The sequence below is a fragment of the Schistocerca americana genome, chromosome 6, assembly GCF_021461395.2.
Source record: "Schistocerca americana isolate TAMUIC-IGC-003095 chromosome 6, iqSchAmer2.1, whole genome shotgun sequence".
NCBI classification, from domain to species: domain Eukaryota; kingdom Metazoa; phylum Arthropoda; class Insecta; order Orthoptera; family Acrididae; genus Schistocerca; species Schistocerca americana.
Genome location: NC_060124.1, coordinates 305,695,760 through 305,722,468, shown reverse-complemented (window position 1 = coordinate 305,722,468; position 26,709 = coordinate 305,695,760). Strand labels below are relative to the sequence as shown.

Here is a 26,709-nt window from a genome sequence, read left to right as displayed (position 1 = left end):
CTAGAAATGTAAGTTTGCCTTTCCTTAAGCTATCTTCCATGGGAATGTGTAGGGTCAGTATTGTGTCGGGTGTTCCTACATATCTTCTGAATGCAAACTGATACTCCCCGACGTTGGCTTCTACCAGTTTTTCCATTCTTCTGTAAAGAACTGGTGTTAAGTATTTTGCAACTGTGACTTATTAAACTGACAGTTTGGTAATTTTCATATCAGTCAGCACCTGCTTTCTATGGAATTTGAATTATTACATTCTTCTTGAAGTCCAAAGGTATTTTGCCTGTCTCATACATCTTGCTCACCAGATGGAAGAGTTTTGTCAATAGCTCTAACGAAATGTTGTCTACTCCTGGGGCCTTATTTCGAATTAAGTCTTTCAGCAATTTGTCAAATTCTTCACTTAGTATCACATCTCCCTTCTCATCTTCATCTATGCCCTATTCCATTTTCATAATACTCCCCTTGAGTACATCTCCCTTGTACAGACCGTTTATATACTCCTTCCACCTTTCTGCTTTCCCTTCTCCGCTTAGGACCGGTTTGCCATCTGAGCTCTTGATATTTGTACAGGTGGTTCGCTTTTCTCCAAAGGTCTCTTTACTTTTTGTGTAGCCAGTATCTATCTTAACCCCTTGTGGTACATACTTCTACATCCTTACATTTGTCCTCTAGCCATACCTGATTAGCCATTTTGCACTTCCTGTCAATCTGATTCTTTAGACGTTTGTATTTCCTTGCACCTGCTTCATTTATTGCATTTTTATATTTTCTCCTTTCATCGATTAAATTCAATATCTCTTGTTTACCCAAGGATTTTGTAAGGGATCTGTGATCCCACAAACATAGATATTAGTATCCGACACCCAGGTCGATAGCACACAGGAGTCAACTGTTGAGCACTGCAGGAGGCAGTGAGACGAGTGTCAAATGAGCAGTAGTACTGGAGAGACGGGCAAGAATGGTGGCTGAGTGAGTAGTGAACGGTAAATTTACCAAAGTATGACAAATGAGCGCGCCCCCTAATCATCGTGGGGTTGACCCTCATCGGCACCGATTCGTGAGTGATATGAAGCCAAAAGTGACAAGTGCCGAATTACGTGTTTCGCTTCAACCGTGTCAGCCAGCAACAACCGTGGATTGCAGTGAGGATTGTTGTGAATGTTAACCATCATTGTTGCTTGTGAAGAAGTACTTAAAAGCCACAATCAATAAAAGATATAACCGTAATTAGACGTGTAAGGCGAAGGTAGCAACTGCCTCAGAATTTGTGTGTTTGTAGAAAATACGTATCAGTTTGTACATCGCAACCTTTATTGTCTTTAATAATAGACAAACTTTCAGTCAATAACTATTCCATCTCAGAACAGCCGCATTCAGTTGAAATACCCCCGAAACCACAGCAGGAAAACCAATAGCCTTCATCCATTAAGCACACGGTCATATAATTATAATAATTAATTGTTTGGTGGCTTCGGTAAATCATCACACAAAACCCAATTAGGAATTTAAACGGGGGTGTTTCAATTTCTACTAGCCCTCATCTTTTTACCTACTTATCCCCTGCTGCCTTCACTATTTCATTTCTCTAAGCTACCCATTCTTCTTTTACGGTATTCCTTTCCCCGGTTCTTGTCAATCAATCCCTAAAGCTCACTCTGAAACTCTCTACAACCTCTGGTTCTTTCAGTAATCCATGTCCTATCCTATATCCTTAAAATTCTGCCTTTTTGCAGTTTCTTCAGTTTTGATCTGCTGGTTATAACCAATAAATTGTGTTCAGAGTCCACACCCTCCCCTGAAAATGTTTTACAATTAAAAACCTGGTTCCTAAATCTCTGTCTTACTATTATATAATCAATCTGAAATCTTCCCATGTCTTCAGGTCTCTTCTGCATATACAAACTTGTCTTTTCCTACTATCAAATTCCAGTCTCCCATGACTATTAAATTTTCATCTCCCTTAACTATCTGAATAATTTCTTTTATCTCATCATACATTTCCTCAATCTCCTCCTCACCTGTGGAGCTAGTTGGCATATAAACTTGTATTACTGTGGTGGGTGTGGGCTTCGTGTCTATCTCAGTTACAATTATGCGTTCTCTATGCTATTCATAGCAGTTTATCTGTGTTCCTATTTTTTGTTCATTATTAAACCTACTCCAGCGTTACTCCTATTTGATTTTGTATTTATAACCCTGTATTCACCTCACCAAAGTCATTTTCCTAAACACACACACACACACACACACACACACACACACACTCTGTGACTGTACCTGCAAAATTTTATCACATAGTTCAGGAGAGACAATGTTTCATGCATGGGGTGGGGCAGTTATTGGTGTTACCCTAATGAAGGTATCGAAAAGATTAACTTGCTGAAGATCCATTGAAATACCCGCAATTTGGGAAACAGCACAATAGCATATTGTGTAAGCTCACAAAGTAATATGAACGGGACATGGCTTTACTCCTACTGTAAGTATACAGTATCCTCACAGGCAATTCACATGATATAATTTCACATATTTTACCATTTACTTAAAACAAAGATATTGTAGACATTACTAATACATAATATTCTACTCTCAAATAGTGTCTGCAAGAACAAGTTAAAGTTTATCACTGACATTAACAATGACACACAAAGATGCCATAAACATTAGTTTGGAGTGAGTCTCACATCAATTACAAGGACCGTATTTTTAAAAGTTTGTGAGATTGTGAATGGAGTTATATAAACAAATAGTGTTAAATTTAATTCATGGCACTTATCAATGGAAGATCCTAAATGGTAATACAACATATAACATGGAAAGAAACATAGAGTTTCCACAGGAAGAATAAATGTATAGGTCGGAACCAGTGAAGTTGAGGATGAAATTTCACTACTATAAAATGAATTTCATTTTTCTTCTCTCTTTTTCTTTATTCTTATACTACTTTTGCAGCTGATAACAACTGAAAAATCCTTCGCTATTTTGGTTTTTTTGTTACAAAATAGATGATGAAGTGATAAAATACAACTGATTTCATATTTAATATTTAGTAGTTGCGTAAAAACTTATTTATTATGTTACCATTGACAAGAGGAGTGTTCCGTAGGTAATGCAACACATTCTTTTTCTCAGCCAATTCGATTGAAAATTGCAGAATCTAGTGTGGGGCATTGTGGAATATTCCCACCTCCACCCCTATAGTCTGAGGAAGTTCTGATCCAGGGTGGCACTTACATAGCCTTCAAAATGGCGGCTGTAATGGAGGTGCATTCCAAACAGAGAGCTGTCACACTTTCTTTTGGTGAAAAACCACAGCAGCACAGATATTCACAGGCCCTTGCAAAATGTCTATGAAGATCTGACAGTCAACATATACTTGGCGAGTCATTGGGCGAGACGTCTATCATAATCACAACAGTGTTACGCAAAACTGTCCGATCTTCTGCATGCCGGCTGGCTGCACACAGCTCTGACTCCTGCAATGTTGGAACATAGGGACCGTCTCATTTGAGGTGATCAGCACATCACAATCAAACACCTCAGTGCTCAACTGGATGTCTCTGTTGGTAGTGCAGATAACCTCCAAGGAGGGTACTTAAATGAGTATGCCTACTGGGTTGCAACACTGCTAAACAGAAGATGATAAAGAACAACAAAGGACCATCCTTGTGGAATTACTTGCATGTTATGATGCTGACTGTAACAATTTTTTGTCAACAATCATGACAGGTGATGAAACGTGTTCATCACTTCAAGCCACAGCACCTATCTGAAGAAAAAGTTCAGAGCCACACCCTCAGCTGGTTAAGTCATGGCGACAGTCTCCTGGGATTCCGAAGGTGTTATTCTGTTTGATGGCCCCCCTCATAGTGTGATGATCAACTCTGAACTGTACTGTGCTAACCTCAGGAGATTGAAGCGACTTCAGTGGTCAGTCACCACAAAAATGCAAACAAACGTCCCCTTCTCCCTGACAACACAAGGTCTCGTGTAAGTTGGTGCACTCAAGTGCTCACTAAACTTCACTGGACTGTTTATCCTCATCCACCCTACAACCCAGATCTCAAACCTTCCGACTTCCATCTGTCTGGCCCACAGAAGGGTGCAATCCACAGGAAGCATTATTTGGACCGTGGTGTGGTTACTGATGCAGCACGACGTTGGTTCCAACATCGACCAGCAGAGTGGTACCTTGCAGGCATACAGACCCTTCCAATAAGGTGGTGTAAGGCCATCATACTGAACAGAGATTATGTTGAAAAATAGGGTTTTGTAGTCAAAAGAGTGGGAAATAATAGTGTGTATTCAAATCATGTAAAAACCAACCTGCTTTCAGAAAAAAATGTATTGCACTACTAGTTGAACACACCTTGCAATTTTTAGACTGATATCTTTTTGTAGAAATAGTAAACAGCCTATCACTTGCAATTTGCAACTGATTGGCTGTTTACTATTTGGTTGGTTGGTTGGTTTGTTTAAAAGAAGGTGGAAGGGAACAAACTAAGAGGTCATCGGTCCCCTGTTCCTAATAAAACAATGGCACAAGTGTGAGAATAAAACAGATGAGACATATAACACAAAACGGAAAGAAAGGAAAAACCACAAGAACGAAGGAAAGGCAATGAAACCTAAAAGAAACAAAACAGGACAAGAAAACAACAGAGAGATGCTAGAAACAGAAGAGAGTAAAACAAGAAAGCAGATTACAGTGGCTGGCCGACCACGAAAATAAAATGTAAAAGCCAGCCACTCTGCAACACATTAAAACTTCCACCCTAAAAGCACTAGGGTGGAGGACACAGAGAGACAAAGGACATGAGCTAAAACCCACATAGAAGTATAAAACCCACTCTCATGGATAAAATGTAAAATTTAAGCTGCTGCTGTAGCATCGTCGCCCTACACCGAAGGTAGGGAGCTGGGAAAGTTAAAAGTCCGCCGAAGAGTAGCTAAAAGTGGTCAGTCCAGCAAGAGGTGGAGTACTTTCATTTGGGCGCCACAGCAACACAGAGGTGGGTCCTCATGACGGAGTAGGTAACCATACGTTAGCTGTGTATGGCCAATGCGCAGCCGGCAGAGGACAACTTATTCCCTGCGAGAAGACCGCATGGAAGACTCTCACACATTCCTTAATGACACGCAGCTTGTTGTGCATACTGTTCTGCCATTCCGTCTCCCAAAGCCTGAAAACCCTGCGGCATAAGACAGAACACAGGTCAGCTTCGGAGATGACCATCTCTACAAGCGGTTTCCGTGTCGCCTGTTTGGCCAGCCTGTTGGCAAGTTCATTACCTGGGATTCCGACGTGTCCTGGGATCCACACAAACACCACTGAACGATGGGACCATTCCAGGGCATAGATGGACTCCTGGATGGACCCTAACAGAGGATGGCAAGGGTAGCACTGGTCGATACTTTGTAGGCTGCTCAATGAGTCAGTACAAAACACTACAGCCATCTGGCAAGGAGTGCAGTTCAGTATGTCTATGAACATAAGTAAAGCCTACGTGACCATCAGCCATCGAGCCGTCAGTGTAAACCATGTCAGAGCCCCAGAACACGTCAAGAATCGAGAGGAAGTGACAGCGGAGAGCGGCGGGGTTAATGGAGTCCTTAGGGCAATGTGAAAGGTCCAGATGAAGCTGTGGCCGAGGCATACACCATGGAGGCGTACGTGAACTGACCGCAAGTAGAGGTGGTAAAGGGAAGGACTCCAGTTCAGAGAGAAGGGACAGCACGCGAACCGCAATCTTTAGCCCTGACCTGGGCCGCCGATGCGGGAGATGGACCACTGTGGGCATGAAAAGGAGACGATAATTTGGATGCTCAGGAGAGCTACGAATGTGTGCAGCATAACTAGTGAGCAGTTGTGCACGTCTGCTCTGCAATGGAGTGATCCCAGCCTCCACCAGTATGCTGGACACCGGACTCATTCTGAACACTCCTGTCGCTAGTCGAACCCTGCCGCGGCGCACTGGGTCGAGTAAATAAAATGCTGAGGACGCTGCCAAAACCCTAAACCACACTCCCATAGTCAATTCGGGATTGGACAAAGCCTCTGTAGAGCTGCAGCAGTGTAGAGCAATCTGCACCCCAACTGGTGTTTCTCAGGCAATGGAGGGCATTGAGGTGCTGCCAGCACTTCCGCTTAAGCTGACGAAGATGAGGAAGCCACGTCAAACAAGCGTTGAAAACCAGTCATAAGAATTGATATGTCTCCACTACAGTGAGTGGATCGTCACAAAGGTAAAGTTCCGGGTCCGGATGAACGGTACGATGTAGACAGAAGTGCATGACACACGAATTTGCGGCTCAAAACTGGAAGCCGTGGGCTAGAGCCCATGACTGTACCTTGTGGATGGTTCCCTCTAGGCGTCGCTCAGCAACACCAGCACTGGAGCAGCAGTACAAAATGCAGAAGCCATCTGCATACAGAGAAGGTTAGATGAAGGGCCCGACAGCTGCTGCTAGACCGTTAATGGCCACTAAAAATAGAGACTCAATACAGAGCCCTGCGGTACTCCATTCTCCTGGATATGGTTTTTACCGGGTTTGAGCACCGGAACGCTGGTGCTCCCCCACCATTGCTATGGAAAGACGCCATCGCACCAGATCCAGTTGAAGATGACGAGGATATGTCATTTGCAGTCAGATGAGAGATGTTTAATCATCTGGCTGTGGATCTGATCAGGCCCAGGAGCTCTGTCGGGGCAAGGCACTGAGGAGCTCCCACTCTGTAAATGGCGCGTTATAGGATTCACTGTGGCGTGAAGGGAATGAGAGGACTTTCCCTTTCAGCCGCCATTTGAGTGTGCGAAAGGCTGGGGGGTAATTCTCTGACACAGAGGCTCGAGCAAAGTACTTGGCAATCGCGTTTGCGTCGGTAGATAACACACCATTTATGATAACACTCGAAAAGACGTTTGATCTTTCCCCAGACTTGGGAAAGTGACCTGTGGCACCCAATGGTCGAGACGTATCTCTCCCAACACTCCTGTTTCCGTCGTTTGATAAGTTGATGAACGCGGGCATGCAGCCGTTTAAAGGCTACGAGGTGCTCCAAGGAAGGGTGCTGCTTATGCTGCTGTAGAGCTCACTGATGCTCCGTAACTGCTTCAGCAACTTCCAGTGACCACCAAGGGACTGCCTTACACCAGGGGCACCCTAAAGAGCGAGGGATCGCTTTTTCTGCTGCAGAAACAATTGTTGTTGTCACCTGCTCAACCATGACATTGTTGTTACAGTGTGGGGGAGATTCAACGACGACAGCAGAGGTGAAAGTTTCCCAGTCCGCCTTGTTTAAAACCCATCGGGGCACGTGTCAGTGGGTCTGACGCCGGGTCGGTGACAGGAAGATGGGGAAATGGTCACTACCACACAGGTCGTCATGTGCTGTCCAGTGGATAAATGGGAGAAGTCCTGGGCTGCAAATTGATAAATCAATGGCCTAGTAACTACCATGAGCCACACTGAAATTTGTGGTGGCCCCAGTATTTAAGAGGCAGAGGTCGAAGTGAGACAGTAAAGTTTCTACATCTCTGCCTCGGCCAGTAAGCATGGTGCCACCCCACAAGGGCTTATGGGCGTTAAAATCTCCCAAAAGTAGGAAAGGTGAAGGGAGTTGATCAATCGGTGCAGCTAATACATTCAGGGGTACTGCACCACCTGGAGGAAGATACCGTATTTACTCGAATCCAAGCCGCACTTTTTTTCCGTTTTTGTAATCCAAAAAACCGCCTGCGGCTTAGAATCGAGTGCAAAGAAAGCGGAAGTTCTGAAAAACGTTGGTGCTTGCGGCCACAACTTACTTCTGCCGTCGAATATGTGTAGCGCTACACAGGCATGCTTTTTAGGCACAAAGATAAATACTGGCACCAAATCCTCTGCGTCAGTAAATAAATTACAAAAAAAGGTGGAAGACGAGCTTTTTTCTCCGCCCCGAGTTTCAACCACTGCATTTTCATACATTATCCAACGAAGTAAATACAAATTCCGTATTGTTCATCTTCGAATGTAGCAGCATTTCAATGTACTACGAAAATCCGATTGGCAAGACTGTTTGGGATGTTTGTCAATATGGCCAACTCTACATTCTGAATTTTTTCCTACCTGTGAGAAAAGATGGTTGCTAATAGGAACTTCTATGAATTGTGAATCACATGCAGTATTCTCTTCACCATAAGAATAATACGAATATAAACATTTAGCCATGTATTGTTTCGTGTTTGCTGCTATCTCATTTAAATCCTGTCTGCCTAATAAACTACGAAACTAGAGTCAGACAACAGCAAACGCGGAAGAATATACATATCATGTCATGTTTATATTCGTATTATTCTTAAGCCTAATAGTGATACAGTCAGAAATGAAGCACAGCAATTGACTAGATTTTTAAATCTAAGATCACTCTAATTTCTATGCAGAATGTAATGTACTAAAGAGGCGCCTGCAAAGATTTTCAAACGGAGAAAAATTTTCGCTAACTCTCGTTCAGAACATCTTCTATCATGCGCAGTAGCAGTAGTAGTAGTAGTTTATTCATCCAGAGACAATGTACATTGCATGGATTATTTGGTTCTTGTTGATCATTATCAAAGAAAGCAGCAGTGTAAGTAACAACAAATAGCAATCTCTTGCCATTGTTTCGCTAATGAGACGATTCCTCTCTTTTTTTTTTTAATTGTAAGCGGCGTTAGTGCGCAGTGCGCACTGCGCACAAAAGCAAGCCATGCCGCGAGCGGCGACAGGCCGTAAACACGCACTATCTGAATGCGACAAACAATGCATGACACAGTACAGTAATGCATTTTCAGCTTAGAGTGACGTAAACACCTATAACAAAGAAAACGGCACTTATCAGATCAAAGAAGGGTACCCGTATAAATACGGACGGAGCGCCTAACGCATAGCAATGGCTACCTACTAAAGCTTAACTGCTAAGGTTACGACTCAAACCAAACTACTGTAGCTGTATCGGCATTCATTCGACCTAAATTGTGTCTCATATTACAATGGACCAACTTTGTTTCGATTTGGAGACACGGCCTAAAACTTTTCTCTCCCCTTGAATTTCGAGTCTCAAATTTCAGGTGCGGCTTAGATTCGGGAAATTTTTTTCTCCTTGATTTTGAGTCTCATTTTTCTGGTGCGGCTTAGGTTCGAGTGCGGCTTAGATTCGAGTAAATACGGTACACATTGCAGACAGTTATTTCCTGTGTCATCCTTTTTCTGACAGTCAAAGCTTCAAGAGGCGTTTAAGGGGGCACAGTGTCACTACAGACTGAGTTTAGGACATAAATGCAAACTCCACCCGACACTCGATTATAGTCCCTACAGTTCCTGTAATATCCCTTATGGCTGCGGAGGGCAGGGGTCCACATTACCGGGAACCAGGTTACCTGGAGGGCAATGCGGTTAGTAGGTGGAAGGCTTAACAGTTGCTGTTAGACTGGAGAATGACTTTGTGAGACTGGGAAGACACGGAACATTCAATGAGGCAGTTTACAGCTCAGAGTCACCTGCTGCCACTGATTTATTGCCTGAGCAGTCTGTATACATTGTCCCTGAGGGTCTGGCGACATCTACGTCCTCAGCGTATGCCAAAATCTCCACCCCATCCTCAGACACACAGCTTGTTGGTCGCGGTGGTTTGGATGCCACTGCAATTTCCTTGGTCTTAGGGGTCTTCTGTCTGGATTTCTCTCACTGCTCCCTGGGTTTCCCTGGCTGGGAGGACATCACTGGCTCAGTACCCGAGACTGAGGATGAGCATGAAGCCCTATGACTAGCTGCTTGGCGGGTGTCATCTTTCCCACAAGCAGAAACCTGGGAAGGGAGTGACCCAAGGGACCCCTTCCTAGTGAGAGAAGCCAAAGAAGACATATGCTTCTCCAGCTTAGAAGTGGGGACAGACGTCCCTGATGTTTTGGGGGGGGGGGGGGGGGGGGTTGCTCCTGAAGTAGGTGGTGCGGGAGTAACAGGGAGGGAGGAGGGAAATGACCCCCACCATCAAGGGGGCACGTGTAGTCTTCTGGCTCTGAGAGGTGACTGGGGTTTGCGGAGCTGATGGTGCCAGAACTGTTGTAGCGGCGGCATAAGACGATGTCATACGTACAGGATGCAGGTGTTCAAATTTTCTCGTATCCTCAGTGTAGGTCAGTTGGTCCAGGGTCTTGTACTCTATGATTTTCCTTTCTTTCTGGAGAATCCTGCAGTCTGGCAAGCAAGGCAAATGGTGCTCTCTGCAGTTGGCACAGATGGAAGGCGGGGCACATGGAGTATTGGGATGTTAACATCGGGGAGGGGGGGGGGGGGGACGTAGGGCTTTACATGGCAGCGGTAAAGCATCACCTTGACCTTCTTGGACAAAGTATCACCCTCAAAGGCCAAGTTGAAGGCACCAGTGGCAACCTGATTATCCCTCAGACCCCGGTGGACATGCCAGACAAAATGTACACCTCACCGCTCTAAATTGGCGCGCAGCTCATCGTCAGGCTGCAAAAGAAGGTCCCTGTGAAGCATGATACCATATTTAAGCTCTTATGGGGCATGATGGTTACAGCAACATCCCCGAGCTTGTCAAAAGCGAGTAACATTCGTGACTGGGCAGAGGATGTTGTTTTGGTCAAGACTGACCCAGATCTCATTTTGGACAATCCCTCCACCTTCCCAAAATTGTCCTCTAAATGTTCAACAAAAAACTGAGGCTTCATCGTCATGAAAGTTTCCCCATCAGCTCTTGAACATACAAGGTACCGGGGCGAATGAGATCCGCTGCCATCCTTAGCCTGATGTTCCTCCCATGGTGTGGCCAGGGAGGGGAACGATTTTGAGTTTGTACTTCTGTGCGTTGAATTGAGCTTATGAACATAAGTCCAACCCCTCGTCCAAGTCGTGGGAGATGGGCAACGGCACAAAGTAGGGGACTGCCTATACGGGCTATGTACAGCGGGGACTTCGTGTGCCCCAGGACCGCTACGGTAGCTGGGAAGGCCCTATGGGAACCCTGAAACGTGACGGCTAACAGGGCTCTGGTGAAGCTGCGATAGGCCTAGCAAGCCAGTAGTGGATAAATCAACTGCTTTCAAAAAGGGAACATGCCTCGGATCACGGAACGGATTTACAGGAAACCGACCAAGCAATGGAAAAGGATTACGAGATGGTTTACGACTGGGCACCTTAAACGTAAGGACTCTAACTGGGAAGTTAGAAGAAATTGTAGAAATGATGGAAAGGAGGAAATTGGACATCTTGGGACTTGCCGAGACTAGGTGGAGAGGAGTTGGTGAAAAACCACTAAGTAAAGGATGTAAACTGTACTGGATAGGGAATGAGAGGGGAAGAAATGGAGTGGCAATAGTGGTCAGAGAGGGTCTGCAGGAGGAGGTGGAAGGTATCAATGATCGAATGATAAAAGCCAGAGTACGAGTGAAAGGAAAAAGCATTGAAATCATCCAAGCATATGCCCCACAGGTGGGGTGTACAAAACAGGAGAAGGAGAAATTTGAAGATGACATGCAAAAGCAGCTAAATGGAGGTAATCAGATTATAATAGGGGACCTCAATGCACATGTGGGCACAGACAGGAAAGGATTCGAGGAGATAATGGGACCAGAGGGCTGGGGGAACCGAAATAGAGAAGGAAAATTGTTGCTGGAATTCTGCAAGAGGAATGGGCTGGCGATCGCAAATTCCTGGTACAAGAAGAGAAGTAGCCACTAAATAACTTGGTACAGTGGAGACTGGTCCCAAACTTCAGTAGTAGACTATGTACTAGTGGATAGGCAGATGATGAGCAGCCTCACAGATGTTAAGGTCATTCCATCTGAGGCCTTAGACAGTGACCGTCGGCTGTTGGTAGCCACCCTGAGAGAGAAAAAAGATAGGAAGGCAACAGACATACAGGAGAAAAGGTTGAAGACGTGGATGCTGAAAGAGGATGAACGGAGGACCCAGTACCAGACACTGATCAGGAAGAAGCTGCCAAAGGAAGAACAGTGGAAGAAGAATGGGGAGATTTTAAGAGGGCTCTAGTTGAGGCAGCTGAAACTGTGTGCGTAAGAACTAGCGCAAAGAGGAGAAGTAAGGAAACCCCATGGTGGAACAACATATGTAAAGAGGCAGTACTTCGAAAGAACAAAGCCTTCAGAGAATGGTTCCAGACCCGAACAGAGGAAGCTAGGATAAAATATAAGGGAAGCAAGAAAGCGGCACAGGCCATAGTAAGGGCGGAGAAGAAGAAGTGGATGGAAAAATGGACAAGAATGTTAGAAGAGGACACTGAAGGGAACAAAAAAGTACTTTACACCATGGTAAGAAATAAGAGGAACGACAGAAGCGAGTGCCTGAGGATCATGGATAATAATGGAAGAGTTGTGGAGGAAATGCATGAGCTCAAAGAGATTTGGAAGGAGTACTTTGAAGATCTGTTGAATGCCGTCAAGCGGGTAACTAACAGCGATGGAGGACCTAAGGCAGCAGACGATTATAATAGTGGGGAAATTGATGACCTAACTTGGAATGAAGTGGAAGAAGCCATAAAGAGGATGAAAGGGGGCAAGGCACCAGGTTGGGACAAAGTAACAGTGGATATGATACGAGCAGCAGGAGAAGTAGGAACCCAGTGGCTATACAGAGTGCTGAGGGTGGTGTGGAAGGAGAGCAGAATTCCTGAGGATTGGAAGAAAGGAATTATAGTCCCGATCTTCAAGAAAGGGGATAAAAGGAGATGTGAGAACTACAGAGGAATCGCCCTGCTATGCCACTGTGGAAAAATCTATGAAAAGATCCTGAAGAAGAGAATAAGAAGCAGTATTGAAAGTAGACTGCAAGAGGAGCAGTATGGTTTCAGACCGGGAAGATCAACAACGGACCTCATATTTGCGGTAAGGCAACTGCAGGAAAGGCGCTATGAGTACGGGAAGGACTTAATCATGGCCTTTTTAGATATTGAGAAGGCGTATGACAGTATCTATAGGGACAAGCTCTGGGATGTGCTGAACGCAAAAGGGATAGATGAAGAGATAACACGAAAAGTCAGAAAAATGTATGAGGGAAGTGAGAGTTGTGTGAAAGTGGGGAGGGAACGTACTGCAGGGTTCAAGCTGGAAAATGGGCTGCGACAGGGAAGTGCACTTTCGCCTTTATTGTTTATTATTGTTATGGATGAAATCCTACAGCAAGTATCAGATGCAATTGGAGATCATAAAATGAAAGCAGTGCTTTTTGCCGATGACCTGATGTTATGGGGAAATTGCGAGAAGGAGGTGCAAGAGCAGTTAGATGTATGGGAGGCAACGGCAGCACAATATGGAATGCATTTCTCTGCAAAGAAAAGTGAAATAATTGTCACAACAAGGAAGAAGAATAGGCCAAATGTGGATATAACTTGTGGAGGGGAAAAACTACAAGTGGTAGAGAACTTCAAGTACCTGGGAAGCATGATTGAAAGTAAGGGGGGAAACGCAATGGAAATAAATGAAAGGTGCAGAAAAGCAGGGCAGTTCTTCAAATGCATTAGGGGGCTTATTTGGAGCAAGGAGGTGCCACAGAAATCCAAGGGAATTATATACCGAACCTACTTTGTCCCCATATTGGCATACGGAAGTGAGACATGGGTAATGCACAAAAGCGACAAAAGTAGAATACAAGCTAGTGAAATGAAGTTCCAGAGGAGCAGGTTGAGTGTAACAAGACGAGACAGATTGCGAAATGTGTATGTGAGGGAAAGACTAAAGGAGGAACTAGTACAGGACAGGATAGAAAAATCAAGACTGCAGTGGTATGGACACATGAAGAGAATGGATGAGGGAAGAATTCCAAAGAGGATGTTTGATCTGCAACTGGAGGGGAAAAGGCCCAGGGGAAGACCAAGAGATAGATGGGTGAAGGGAGTGAAGGAATGTGTGACGAGAAGAGGAGAGAACTGGACGAAGGTGGAAGAGGGGGAATGGTGGAAAGACAGAACATGATGGAGAGGCTTGTGTTCCCGACAGACCCAGCCAGTGGCTGGAAACTGTCCAAGATGATGATGATGAACACTTAGAGACTGTTGGTATTTCATCACCAGCAAGAGATAATGGACTACGCTTCATCACGTGTCATCCACCCTGATGCCATCCACTCCGATCAGTGGTACTCCCCACGGGTGCCACCCAGCCGCAGCAAAGGCTACCTGGCAGGATGGCCATTGCCAGGAGCCCCGATGCCCCAGGGGGATGGGCATCTACCCGCTGGCATACGTGGGGAGTTAACGGTGCAGGCATCAGCAGAGTGATCCCTGTGTGATCAGGGGGCTACAACCAACAGGGTACATGGCGGCCCCACCACAATGGACTGGCTACTGTGCTGCATATCAGGTGCAAAGAAGTCCACTGTCATAATCAACGCAGAAAGTGACACTGCATAGTGCACGGTGTAAAACGCACCCAGGAAGGTGTCCTCACCCAAGAGATGGAGAATGAGCGGGATTGCGATGACGAGGAAGTGGTCTAAGGATCTCAATGCACGATGGACATGATGCAACATGTAAGGCGCCCTTCCCCAATTGGCTCGCACTTCAGGGAAATTTTGGAAAATGGAGGTCAAACCCTACAGAAGACCATCACATAAAGGCTGAAACATGTTACACTCCTTTTAGTTGCCTCTTACGACAGGCAAGAATACCTCAGGCCTATTCTAATCCCTGACCCACAGGGGGGTGTTTACTATTTCAACAAGGAGATTTCATTCTATGGATGTTGCTGCAACAATGTACAAAATTTTAAAATTTCAGAGTGATTTTTGTCAGAAAAAAATTGATAAGATGAACTGTTCTCACACCATGGACGTTGTAAGAAGGATACGTTACATAAGCAGCTTTCAATTTTCTATAAATTTAAAGAGGAACTTACATCATTAACATTCAGCAAAACTGGTTTTTCATACAAAAATTTTGCAGCCATAAACCAGTCTCTACCTTAAATTCAGTAGTCTTCATGCTTAATTTTGGACATGTACACAAATGCATTTCAACTCCCAAAAAAAGGCTAAATTATTATATGACTAGCACTGAACCTTCGATCTATGGTGTACCAGTCTGATGCTAAACACTACTGGTTCATTCTTAAAGTGGAAACTGTTTTTAAAAGGATGGCAGGTAAATTACCCTCATCTGTTTATCAAGGAAGAAGCTCCTACACAAAGGCCCACATAAGCAATTGGCTTTACTATGAGATAGCTGGCAACTTAAGATACATCATCATTCAACCTGTTCGTTCCCCATCTTAATCTGTATCCTGTATCTGTGAGAAAATTCTCCACTCTATGAGGTTTATGTCTAAAATGTGGAAAAAATAAGCAAGTTATGATGTACAAATGAGACAATAGTGTTTCACAAAAGAAAAATACATTAAATTTTTATGACAACATGCGGCAAAGATTTTCAGAGATCAGGTGGTTTATTCAAATGAAATGTGGATGCACACATATTACTCACTGAATAAATGCGACGAAGTGATAGCATCCAAGGAGTACTGTCAAACAAAAGCACCAGACCACATTTCACTGTTGTGCTTTGCAAGACTCTGACATACAGATGTGTTGTATGTGGCAGTGCTACACTTGCAAAGATACCCAAGTGTATGCTGTCACTGCCTCCCCTACCTGTTTCTCTAACATAAACACAATGTTGCTGCCACCCTAGCCAGGCCTTCAGTTTGGTTTACTGGATAATAACTGTAATGGTCATGTTATCATTTGCTTTGTGTCTTTATGCATTTTTTCCTCTATAATACACAAAAGAATGTATGCAACTAATAGTGAAGGTAAGCAGAAAAGCGGTAAGGCTATTACCATCCTGCAAGGCACATTCATTACAGTAGGTTAACTGAAACCATATGAAGGAATAGCGTACTAAATTGTACAGCTATTGCTGCCCAGGCTGTATCGGGCATAATGGCGAACCAATATCACACCTTTCCATGACTAACTGGTAATCAATTTGTCATTCTCACAATCAAAGTTTATCATCTAAAAACAGAATGTAAGTTGAACAATTCACAGCAAATCTGTAGACTTACCTAGATCTGCTGCATCTGACAGCTTATTTGCCTGCAGTAGGCTGCAAACAACAGAACATGCTGCAGCTGCTGCTGTTACACCAGCTGCACTTAATTGACTCACTATTTGCTCTGGCTTCTGATCTTTCAGGTATGGAATTACATAGTCTCGAAGTGTTTCACCGCCAACAGTCAAGCCAAACTGCACATTCATGCGTCTCAGAATATCTTGGATGCCTGTTAATACATAAGGGTCCTTTACAAATAAATACAATTTACTTGCAAAATTATCATCATTTCTCTCAACAATAGATAGATATTGGTAAAGAAGGTAAGATTGTGATGTGTGCACAAAATTAACTGAAAAAGATCTTTAATATAGACCGTATATTAGCATTAATTACTTCACCATTACTGGTATGCAGCTAAGCAATATCTACTAATATTGTTCAGCTTTTAGTGATACTTACTTCTGACAAGTCATTGGGAAAAGTCCAGAATAGTTTAAAAACATAAAAACAAAAGCATTCAGATATAAATGTCAATGAATCATATAAATAAATGTGAATGTAAAATGAAAATTTGCCAGTTACTTAAGGCTCATCCACATTATGTTAATAAGCCAGTAATACTCTTAAAATTACATGAAGCTGAGGTACCCTCCGAGGTACCATATAAAATGTTAACAGAATGACTGTAAATTCAAGACATAAAACATTTCACTCTAGTAATCATGAGAAAATAGAAAACTTGTACAAACCTATAAAAGTCTGAAGGTAAAATAACTGTACAACAAAAAACTGATTTATAACCATTATTTATCCAGTAAAATGCTGATAAATGTCATATTACTTCAAACATATGTGCTGGGAATAACAGCTACAGCAGATTAACAACAACACTCAAAACGTTTCTTTTCTTTGATATGGTGGCCATTTCTGCAAAACACACTTTACATTTCACCTCAAGCTTCACGGGATTGCTTTAAAGGTCTGAATGAAAAACTTGCTAGTTTTATATGAGCGGACTTCAAAATGTACATTATTATTATTGCAGGTGAAGTATCTATCATTGAATGCTGTACCACCTCAAAGTGACATACATTCATGACATCATTTTTCAACATAGTCCCAAGTCTTTGTAAACGTTCTACCAATTATTCAATTTCCAAACGATTGAAATCCTGCCATGTCCACGAGACCTTGGTCAAATTGTTGGCACCCTTTTACTACAGCTGGATGTAACATTGCATTTGGTCCACAAACCGCCAGAATTTCAAGGTGAATCTATGTGCAATTTAGAAGTTTGCCGACAATAATCATATTCCTGTGTACTTCAACTTTTGGGTTTGTTTCTAGTTGCCACACCATTTCACTCCCAATGGGATGCAAATGTTGTGTGTATCGCAGTGGAACTGTCTCTACAGGAAACCTGGACCATGTACTCCTTCTGACAATGCAATACGCTTGCTGTGGAATGATCTCAGCATGGGACAACATCTGAAATTCTACATACATAGTAAAAAAAGAATGTGAACGGGTACACCAAAAGTCATTATGTCAAAGGATATTACATCAATGAACTCATTATGACAAAAATTACAAAAAAATTATTAATTATAAACCTTAAATATCTTAATATCAAAACAGGAGGCATTATATTTATGTTCTGCAATTATGATTTATTTATTCAAACTGTTTTTCTTTTCTTTTTTGACTTTTTATGTCACTGTCTGGTGATAAGGAAAAACCAGAAACCAGTTTGTGAGTAAATAAATACCAGTGGTGAAACATTAAGAAAATGTTTTCTTTTTCTTATTTCTATTACGTTTTGCCAAGTACTGACATAGTATTTGGGCAATCTTATCCATCTTAGAGGGTGAGGAACCATTGTGGCACTTGAAAAAGGAGGCAAAATATTTGAAAAATGTGATTAAAAGGTGACATAATATTTTAAAAAGTGATTTAAAGGTGACAAATTATTTCAATAAACATATGACACAAATGAATTGTTTTCATTTTTCATAACCCCCTGCCAAAAGGACTGGTTAAGACCATGATCAATTTCTCTATTATGATCCTGGCTGGGATAATGCCAGTTTTTTCTTCATACGGATTTATTAATATATAGAAGTACACTGGTAATTCACCATTGGTTTTTTTGATATTCATAACAGAAATCTTAATTCACAAAAAAATTCTACATCACATTTTTACAACTAATGATATTCTATGTTTCAACAAAGGAAAAAGATAAAACATTTCTGGATTACTGTTTCTTAGGAATCTTCGTAAAATATGAAGTAATGATGATAGATTTTCTTTTCTCAACTTCTTTTTTTTGGTTTTTTTTTTTTGAATGATTTCCATCACCCTTTCTTTCACTCTTTCTTCTACTTTCACGATTTGTGCACCCTCAGGCAAGCCTTGTCCTGATTTTGCCGCCTTTTCCACTAACAACTGCTTGTTCAAAAGCAAGCAGATTGCCAATATAAAAGAGTTCACTATGAAGAACTTCAGAACTACTCAATTTTTTTCAAAGCAGAAACCTTCAAAACACAAGCCAAAACGGTCTGAAGCATTTTCTATTTCTCTATGCAACTTGTGATTCAGTTTTTAAAATGGTGTGTGAACTTAGTGAATGGCTTTTCAGATGAAATAAAGTTCTGCTTTCATTGATTTTTTAGAATATCATTGTAGGATTTGAACTAAACACTAGCACAATTCTTTTTTAGAAGTATGTGCTTAAGAAGATAATATTGAATACCATCCTACTGTTCCAAAATCATGTTGGCTAATGGTCTTAAATTAAGTCAACTCATGGTTGCATGCCTCAAAAACTTGTGATGTGGAATGTCAAACTTTGACTGAATTCCTTCATATTCTTCCCAGCAAAAAGGCCAAACCTCAAAATAAGGTAAATTCAGATGCTTCTTCACCTAAACACTCCAAAGCCTTTCCATGGGCATCGTACATTACATGAATGCTGTAAGTTGTCTGCCACGGATCTCCTGGACATCACTACCTAGAAGCCTAAAAGCTTTTTTATTGACATTTGGTCATCTAATCCCAGCCTAAGGCATTTATTCAGCAGTAAGATGGCTTCAGAAAGTGCTTCGCATGATTTCTGATGTAATATTTCACTGTCTACTTTGCCAATAAAGAAAGTTCATAGGTGACGCGCTGTTATGCAATGCTTGTTCTCTGATCAAATTTGTAAATTATAATTCTCTTTAATCTTTAACATAGGTAGTCTTTTCCATCAAAACTTATTGTGTAAAATGGTGAACATGCTTCTTCTAACATATTTTCCGGAAAAAATAGTGTCAGTCTATCATTTACTGCATACCCCACTTTTTTAGATGAGACTGAAAAAAATGTTTAAAAATACTACCATGGAACATTAAAAAAATGTTACAAATACAGTTGACATATCCAAAGAGTAATTGGAAGCCACTGATTTTACTGTCCATACCAATCCAGTGGAGGAGGAACTATCCTCGGTACTTAACACCCATATTGTTGGCACACATACCAAACTTGAAGGAAGAGTCTGATCTGAAAGATCTAAAAGTTACACTTACATTTTGCTGGAAGTGAGTGGTTAACTGAACTATTTTCCTCCCTTGCAGAGACTACTTTTCAAACTCTCTGTCTTCTCAAGCCAGTAACTACAGAATTTGCATTTTCCCATATCAAAAAGTTTATTTTCAAAAGTGAACAGAGTCTCACATGAGCAGTTTTGTTACAACAGCAAAAGTAGATTCTGGGACAAAAATTGAAGCAGTAGTAAAGGGGACTAAATGACACTAATAACAGTTGCACAAAATATAAAAACCACTCAAAAATTCAACAAGGAACAATCTACCACAAATTTCAAAAGCCTCTCAGGTTAGATCTACTTTCAATATTGGGTCATTCCAGGAAGTTAATTGAAGAACATGAATAGAGGAATTCAAAAACAAAAGTAAATAATTTACTTTCTACCTTAAACAGCCAAAATGATTGAAAAAGTGACAACAATTTATAAACATGACAAAAGATGACAACATTAAAAAAAAGGTGAGAAAGGTGACTGACTACCCATCCTGACCTTACTTCTCACAGGAAATTCCTGGACAGAATGTAACATAAAATAAAGGAAAGGCAACCACTCACCAACAGCTAACTAATATAATATATAAGTGACACACACATAAATGCATGCATGTGCACGCAAACGCACGCACGCACGCACGCACGCGCACACACACACACACACACACACACACACACACACACACACACACACACACACACACGCGCGCGCGACAACACTGATTGCCGACTATCGACAGCTTTTGCCTGGCAGATGAAGGTGGGGACAGGGTAGGGATAGATGCACTTGACAAGGAAGGGGTACCAGAGATATTGTGAGGCAGGGCATTCAACAGATGATTCCAGCAGCTACACAAAATGAAAGGAGCTCGGAGGGTAGAGCATATAAGAGGTAGAGAAGGGAGAGAGGCAGGGAGGTGTGGGATGGACAGGGAGGGAGGGAGGGAGGGAGGGAGGGAGTCGTTAATAGCAGTATTAGACGAGGTGACTCTTTGAGCCTGCTTCATTTTAATATAGTCATGGGTGAGGAGATAAAGAAGGTATTGGCTGGTAGTGGTTATAGTAAGGGGGATGAAGAAATAAAAATCATTTGTTATGCTGACGATGCAGTTCCACCAGCAAACATTGAAAATAATCTGCACACATTTTTACATATATTTAATGTTGCAGCCGAAAACATAAATTTAGTCACATACACTTAAGAAAACATGTATGACCACATCTGTGGAACCAATTAGATGCAAACTGAAAACTGGTGGAAAAATTATTCAGCAAGTATTTAAATATCCTGGTACTGAACTGTAAAGCACTGAGAATGTTGAAAAAAGTAAGAGAACAAGTATCAAAAGTAAATAAAGTGGCAGTGTATATAATTTATACTATTTGGAAAAACAAGCATACAGGAAAATATGTAACGACAAGAATATACAAAACAACAGTGAGACCAGTTATAACGTACACAACTGAGACAAGAATGGAAACATCAAAAACAAAAAGACATGCGGAAATAACGGAAATGAAAATTCTTTGAGGGATTACATGGAAGACATTGTAAGATATAGACAGAAGTGAAAACATTAGAAAAGGATATAAAGTTGACTCTACTAATGAGTGGGTTCATAAGAAAAAACATTAATGGAATGAACACGTAGACAGGATGGATGAGTGGAAGATTGTGAAAACTGTAAGAAATAAATTACAATGTGGTAAAAGAAATACTTGCTGTCCAAAGAAAAGATGGAGTGACAATTTCAGGGTAAATTGACAGGTACTGAAGGCAACAGGCTTTAGCTTAGGATGAAAGGAAGAAGAAAAAGAAAAGAAGAAGAAGAAGACCTATTGACAGATTATGTGTATCACTGCTGGTTTCCAAAGATATTCAACCAACTGTTTATAGAACAGGGACGAGCCTAGTGTGAGAGAGGTGTATTATTGTATCACAAACCACTTAATCAGCCTAAGAGTCCCACTTAGCCTCAATAACAAACTGACAATGATGTCTGAGCCCATGAAGTTCCATTCTGTAAGATTGATGAACCTGCTTTTGACAATGGTAGAACTCAACATGAGCAGGTGATAAACATGAGGAGAAATGCATGACAGAAACAAAGTCTTACACACATTGGGGTTGGCGACTCCAAAAGCTTGGAAATATTGCCAAACATGTATTTCATATGCAATCTTCCACAGAATCATCATGCGGAAGAAACAGTGGGGGTTGTATCAACTGCAGTGAACTCTGCCGTGTCAAAGATGCAGCCATATAGTTTAAGCCACGAAGAGAGCCTGCTGCTGGTTGGTGTGAGCTCACTGCTGTTTTCAACAAGAGATTGAAGAATTTCTTCCACTGACATATCGGCCATAGCGAACCGAGACGTGAAATACGCCGAGTGATATTGTAATGCTGCACAAACACAATATCAGAATTCCAAACCAACAAACTTTTATTCCGTTTCCACATGCAGGAATGTACTAAGACACTGAATGAAGTAGTACTTAGTATGACACACATAATCAAGTAGAACATTAATGCACAGTCTAACATTGAGCATACATCTGTCACATAAACATTAGCCTGCTGAGTGTCCCAGTGCCGGACTATATAAGGTTGTTTGGTACACGGTGAAGCACTTGCTGCACCATCTGTGCCAATGTGCAGTGGCCTCTTTAGGCTGGCCATGGAGGCACATGCTCTTTAATTTCACTTGCGTACTGTATAAGGTTACAACACATTGTGTATATTTTTTGCATTGAAATCCATTAAGTGCACTTGAAGAATTACTGTTGTTCACATAATTTCAACAAGCCTATCGACAAAGTGCAGGAAAAATCATTTAAGTGCACCAAAATGATTTTTATTGTATAGAATATTCAACTATGCACTTAAAAGATTTCTAGCACATTTGTTTAACTTCTGAGAGTGAGAACTGCGCTTAACTGGTTTTCTCCACATGAAAATATTCATTTTCTGATACAGAATACATAAATAATCAAAAAATGACCACATTTGCACTCAACAGTTTTTTGCAGTAAGCCTGTAATAGATTCCTCAATATATAATGCTGCTGCTATTACATAAATCAATCTGCAGTGAGAGTTATTTGAAAATGCAGAAAGTTCTCAATCACCTGGGTGTGTATTACCTCGTTTGTGGGTTGTCTGCGCATAGTACAGTGATTTTTGAAAAAAATGTAAAATGAAGCCGGAAGCATTCTTTTTTAATTACAAAAAATATTTTCATTCAGAACACACTATTGTGCAAGTGGCTAATCTTTTACTGCCAGAAGATGATGCAGGTAACAATACCACAGTCTGACATCCTTGAAACAATTTTCCATTGTTTCCCATTTCTCTTCAAGTAAATGCAGGAACTCCAAACATTATAACATGCTCATGGCAATTTCATGTCTATATATTTGTCTAGCCCTTTCCCTAGGAGCTTCTGATAATTTCCAACATATCTAACACAACACTAAAAGAATATGATGGTTTCCCCCTCCCTCCCCCCATCACCACCCAGCCCCTTCTAGGATTGTTCTCCCCAAGTTCTTGGTATGTACTGGTATGAAATACGATCATACTGTTAAATGTTGTCAGCAGGAATGCATTGTTGGCTGTATTTTTTTTTTAGCCACTAAACAGGTCTCAATAACAATGTAGCTTCTAAAATGAATCACTGACAATGTGTATTAGACTACACTCATGCTCATAAATTACGGATAATTGCAGAATGTGGTGCCGCACAATGTGGCACTACACAAAACTGGTGCTAATAGCATAGGCACACAGGGAACACACATGACACAGATCTTTAAGTCCACGGTATTGGTGATAAGTTGCGAAAACCATCCCGAAACAGATGTGCTACAAAACGCCACTGTTTCCTGCGTATGTACCCCAACATCAATATGGGATATGATCACCATGCACATATACACATGCTGCACAACAGGTTGGCATACTCTGGGCCAGGTGGTCAAGCAGCTGCTGGGTTATAGCCTCCCATTCTTGCACCAGTGCCTGTCTGAGAATCTGAAGTGTCGTAGGGGTTTGAAGACGTGCAGCAATACGTCAACCGAGAGCATCCCAGATGGAGAACAGGCAAGCCACTCCATTCACCTGATATCTTCTGTTTCAAGGTACTCCTCCACAATGGCAGCTCGGTGGGGCAGTGCATTATCATCCATCAGGATGAAGGTGGGACACACTGCACCCCCGAAAAGGCGGACATACTGGTGCAAATGATGTCCCGATACATCTTACCTGTTACAGTTCCTCTGTCAAAGACATGCAGGGATGTACGTGCACCAATCATAATCCCACCCCAGACCATCAAACCATGACTTCCATACAGGTCCCTTTTAAGGACATTAAGGGGTTGGTATATGGTTCCTGGTTCACGCCAGATGAAAACCCGGCGAGGATCACTGTTCAGACTATACCTGGACTCATCCGTGAACATAACCTGGGACCATTGCTCCAATGACCATGTACTGTGTTCTTGAAACCAGGCTTTACGGGCTCTCCTATGACCAGGGGTCAGTAGAATGCACCTTGCAGATCTCTGTTCAGTTGTCTGTAGACTGTATGTCTGGAGACAACTGTTCCAGTGGCTGTGGTAAGGTCCCAAGCAAGGTTACCTGCAATACTCCATGGCCGTCTGTGGGCACTGATGGTGAGATAGTACACTGTGGACGTCCCGTATTGTAGTGCCTGGACAAGTTTCCTGTCTGCTGGAATCGTTACCATAATCGCGAGATAACACCTTGTGGCACACGGAGGGCCCGTGCTACAATCTGCTGTTTTTGACCAGCCTTCAGTCACCCTAGTATTCTACCCCTCATAACGTCATCAATATGTGTTCCTTGAGCCATTTTCAACACAGTCACCATTAGCATGTCTGCGAACGTCTGCACACTTACTCGCTGCACCGTACTCTGACATGCACCAGCACACCTCTGCGTATGTGGACTGCTGCCAGCGCCACTGTGCAACTACTGCAGGTCAAATGCACCGCATGGTCATACCCCAAGGTGATTTATGCCTGCAAACTGCCCACCAGAATGTTGTTTCGCCAAGTATCAGCATTATCCTCAATTTAGGAGCATGAGTGTATATCATATTTCTTGTTTTTGTTGAAATTTCGTATGGTTTACATGTTTTAGGAAGATGACAGAACGCAAACATATTGACCTAATGACACAAATCATTAGATAAGGAAAAAATCTGCAAGAGGTTAATTAGCAATGTCTATGAACAGAGATTTGAGTTACTGAGTGACATGGATATAGTGAACAAAGTATGTTAGGCAGTGGAAGAGAGCAAGTCAAGACAGCTGAGGAACCTATTATCATGCACACAGACTGAAATGCATTGATTCTTATCTGAGAGGTGCAAGACAAAATCTGTTTGAAAATACTGACATTTTGACTCTGAAAAACAAAAAACATAAGCAGGAAAAAAGTGAAGGAACAGCAGAAAAAATTGGACAGTTTCTCTACGCAAACTGAAAGCAAGTTAATATGAAACACATTATGTTCTGAATGTATTTTTTAAAATAAGTTGTCACTTTTTGGTGTAAGTAATGAAGTGGGCTTTCAAATGTGGCATGTACAATATTTTCTAAATAAGATAAATTGTACTTTTGAATAGAGGCATGTATTTTGTATTAACAGAGTTTTTCATTTTCCGTACAGTCTCGGGTCCACATAAACCTGGATAACAGGACTTTGTTGCATTAAGGAGAGTATAAATGACAAATATAATTGCATAGTGGTTTACATCTCCCTCATTTCAGCATCACCTCATTCTCTTTCACAAAAATAATACATTACAATAGCTTATTCCAAAAGAGATTCAAAAATTATTATTGGACCTACCTTCTGTATCCCCTTTTCTGCCACAAGAAGTCAAAAGTGGCCAGAAATAATGAGGTCTGATGGGAAACCCATCCTGCCTGAGAAGAGAGAGCAGACAGCAGGCCTGTTCCACATTGGAAGACTGTATACTCATCTCTGCTGCCAGAACCAGTGCCTTGCTGTTTAAGCCACTCTCCTCCATTTCTCTGCATATAGACACAATTTTCTCCACTGGCTGAAATGGCAAATTCTTTGTTATTAACAAACTCTCCAGTTCTTATTTAAAAAAACCACATAAAAAATGAATTTTGGAACGTTGTAAAACAACATACTTAGCAGAAAAAACAGTTTGTTTCTGAATAAAATTAATAATGTGATATAGAGTGTGTGACAAAATTCAGTGTGAAGTACAAAACATTGTTGTGGCCTTAAGTTCAAAATACTGCTTAGATGCAACACTCCATACAGTATCCGAATGTGCAAGTTGTGGAGGAGCACACAGGAATAACAGCAGTCTTGAAGACTGGATATAACAATTTGTTTATTCTGGATATAATTACAAGAAGAGATAGCATTACAAGTTACAATATAGCTCTGATGTGAGTTGCAGGAAGAGATAACACTATCAAGTAACCATATACAGCTGATGTTCCTGAAACAGCTCACCTTTAGCTATGATAATGACATAGCCCGAAGCAATGAATTAAAATTTGTACCAGCTCTGGGATTCAAACCTGAAGCTCCTGCTTATTAGGCAGACACACTACATCTACATCTACATCCATACTCCACAATCCACCATACGGTGCGTGGCGGAGGGTACCTCGTACCACAACTAGCATCATCTCTCCCTGTTCCACTCCCAAACAGAACGAGGGAAAAATGAGTGCCTATATGCCTCTGTACGAGCCCTAATCTCTCTTATCTTATCTTTGTGGTCTTTCCGCGAAATATAAGTTGGTGGCAGTAAAATTGTACTGCAGTCAGCCTCAAATGCTGGTTCTCTAAATTTCCTCAGTAGAGATTCACGAAAAGAACGCCTACTTTCCTCCAGAGACTCCCACCCGAGTTCCTGAAGCATTTCCATAACACTCGCGTGATGATCAAACCTTCCAGTAACAAATCTAGCAGCCCGCCTCTGAATTGCTTCTATGTCCTCCCTCAATCCGACCTGATAGGGATCCCAAATGCTCGAGCAGTACTCAAGAATAAGTCGTATTA

At 41.8% G+C, this 26,709-nt stretch overlaps 1 protein-coding gene across 1 annotated transcript in view; it reads right to left on the bottom strand.

Moving 5' to 3' along the window:
* Positions 1–26,709, bottom strand: part of LOC124619313 (leucine-rich PPR motif-containing protein, mitochondrial) — a 200,162-nt gene that overhangs the window by 131,740 nt on the left and 41,713 nt on the right. Inside the window, exons 7-8 of the mRNA XM_047145621.1 lie at positions 25,510–25,723; positions 16,056–16,271 (exon numbers count right to left, since the gene is read on the bottom strand). Of these exons, the coding sequence (XP_047001577.1) occupies positions 16,056–16,271; positions 25,510–25,723 (430 nt within the window). The remainder of the gene's footprint in view (positions 1–16,055; positions 16,272–25,509; positions 25,724–26,709) is intronic.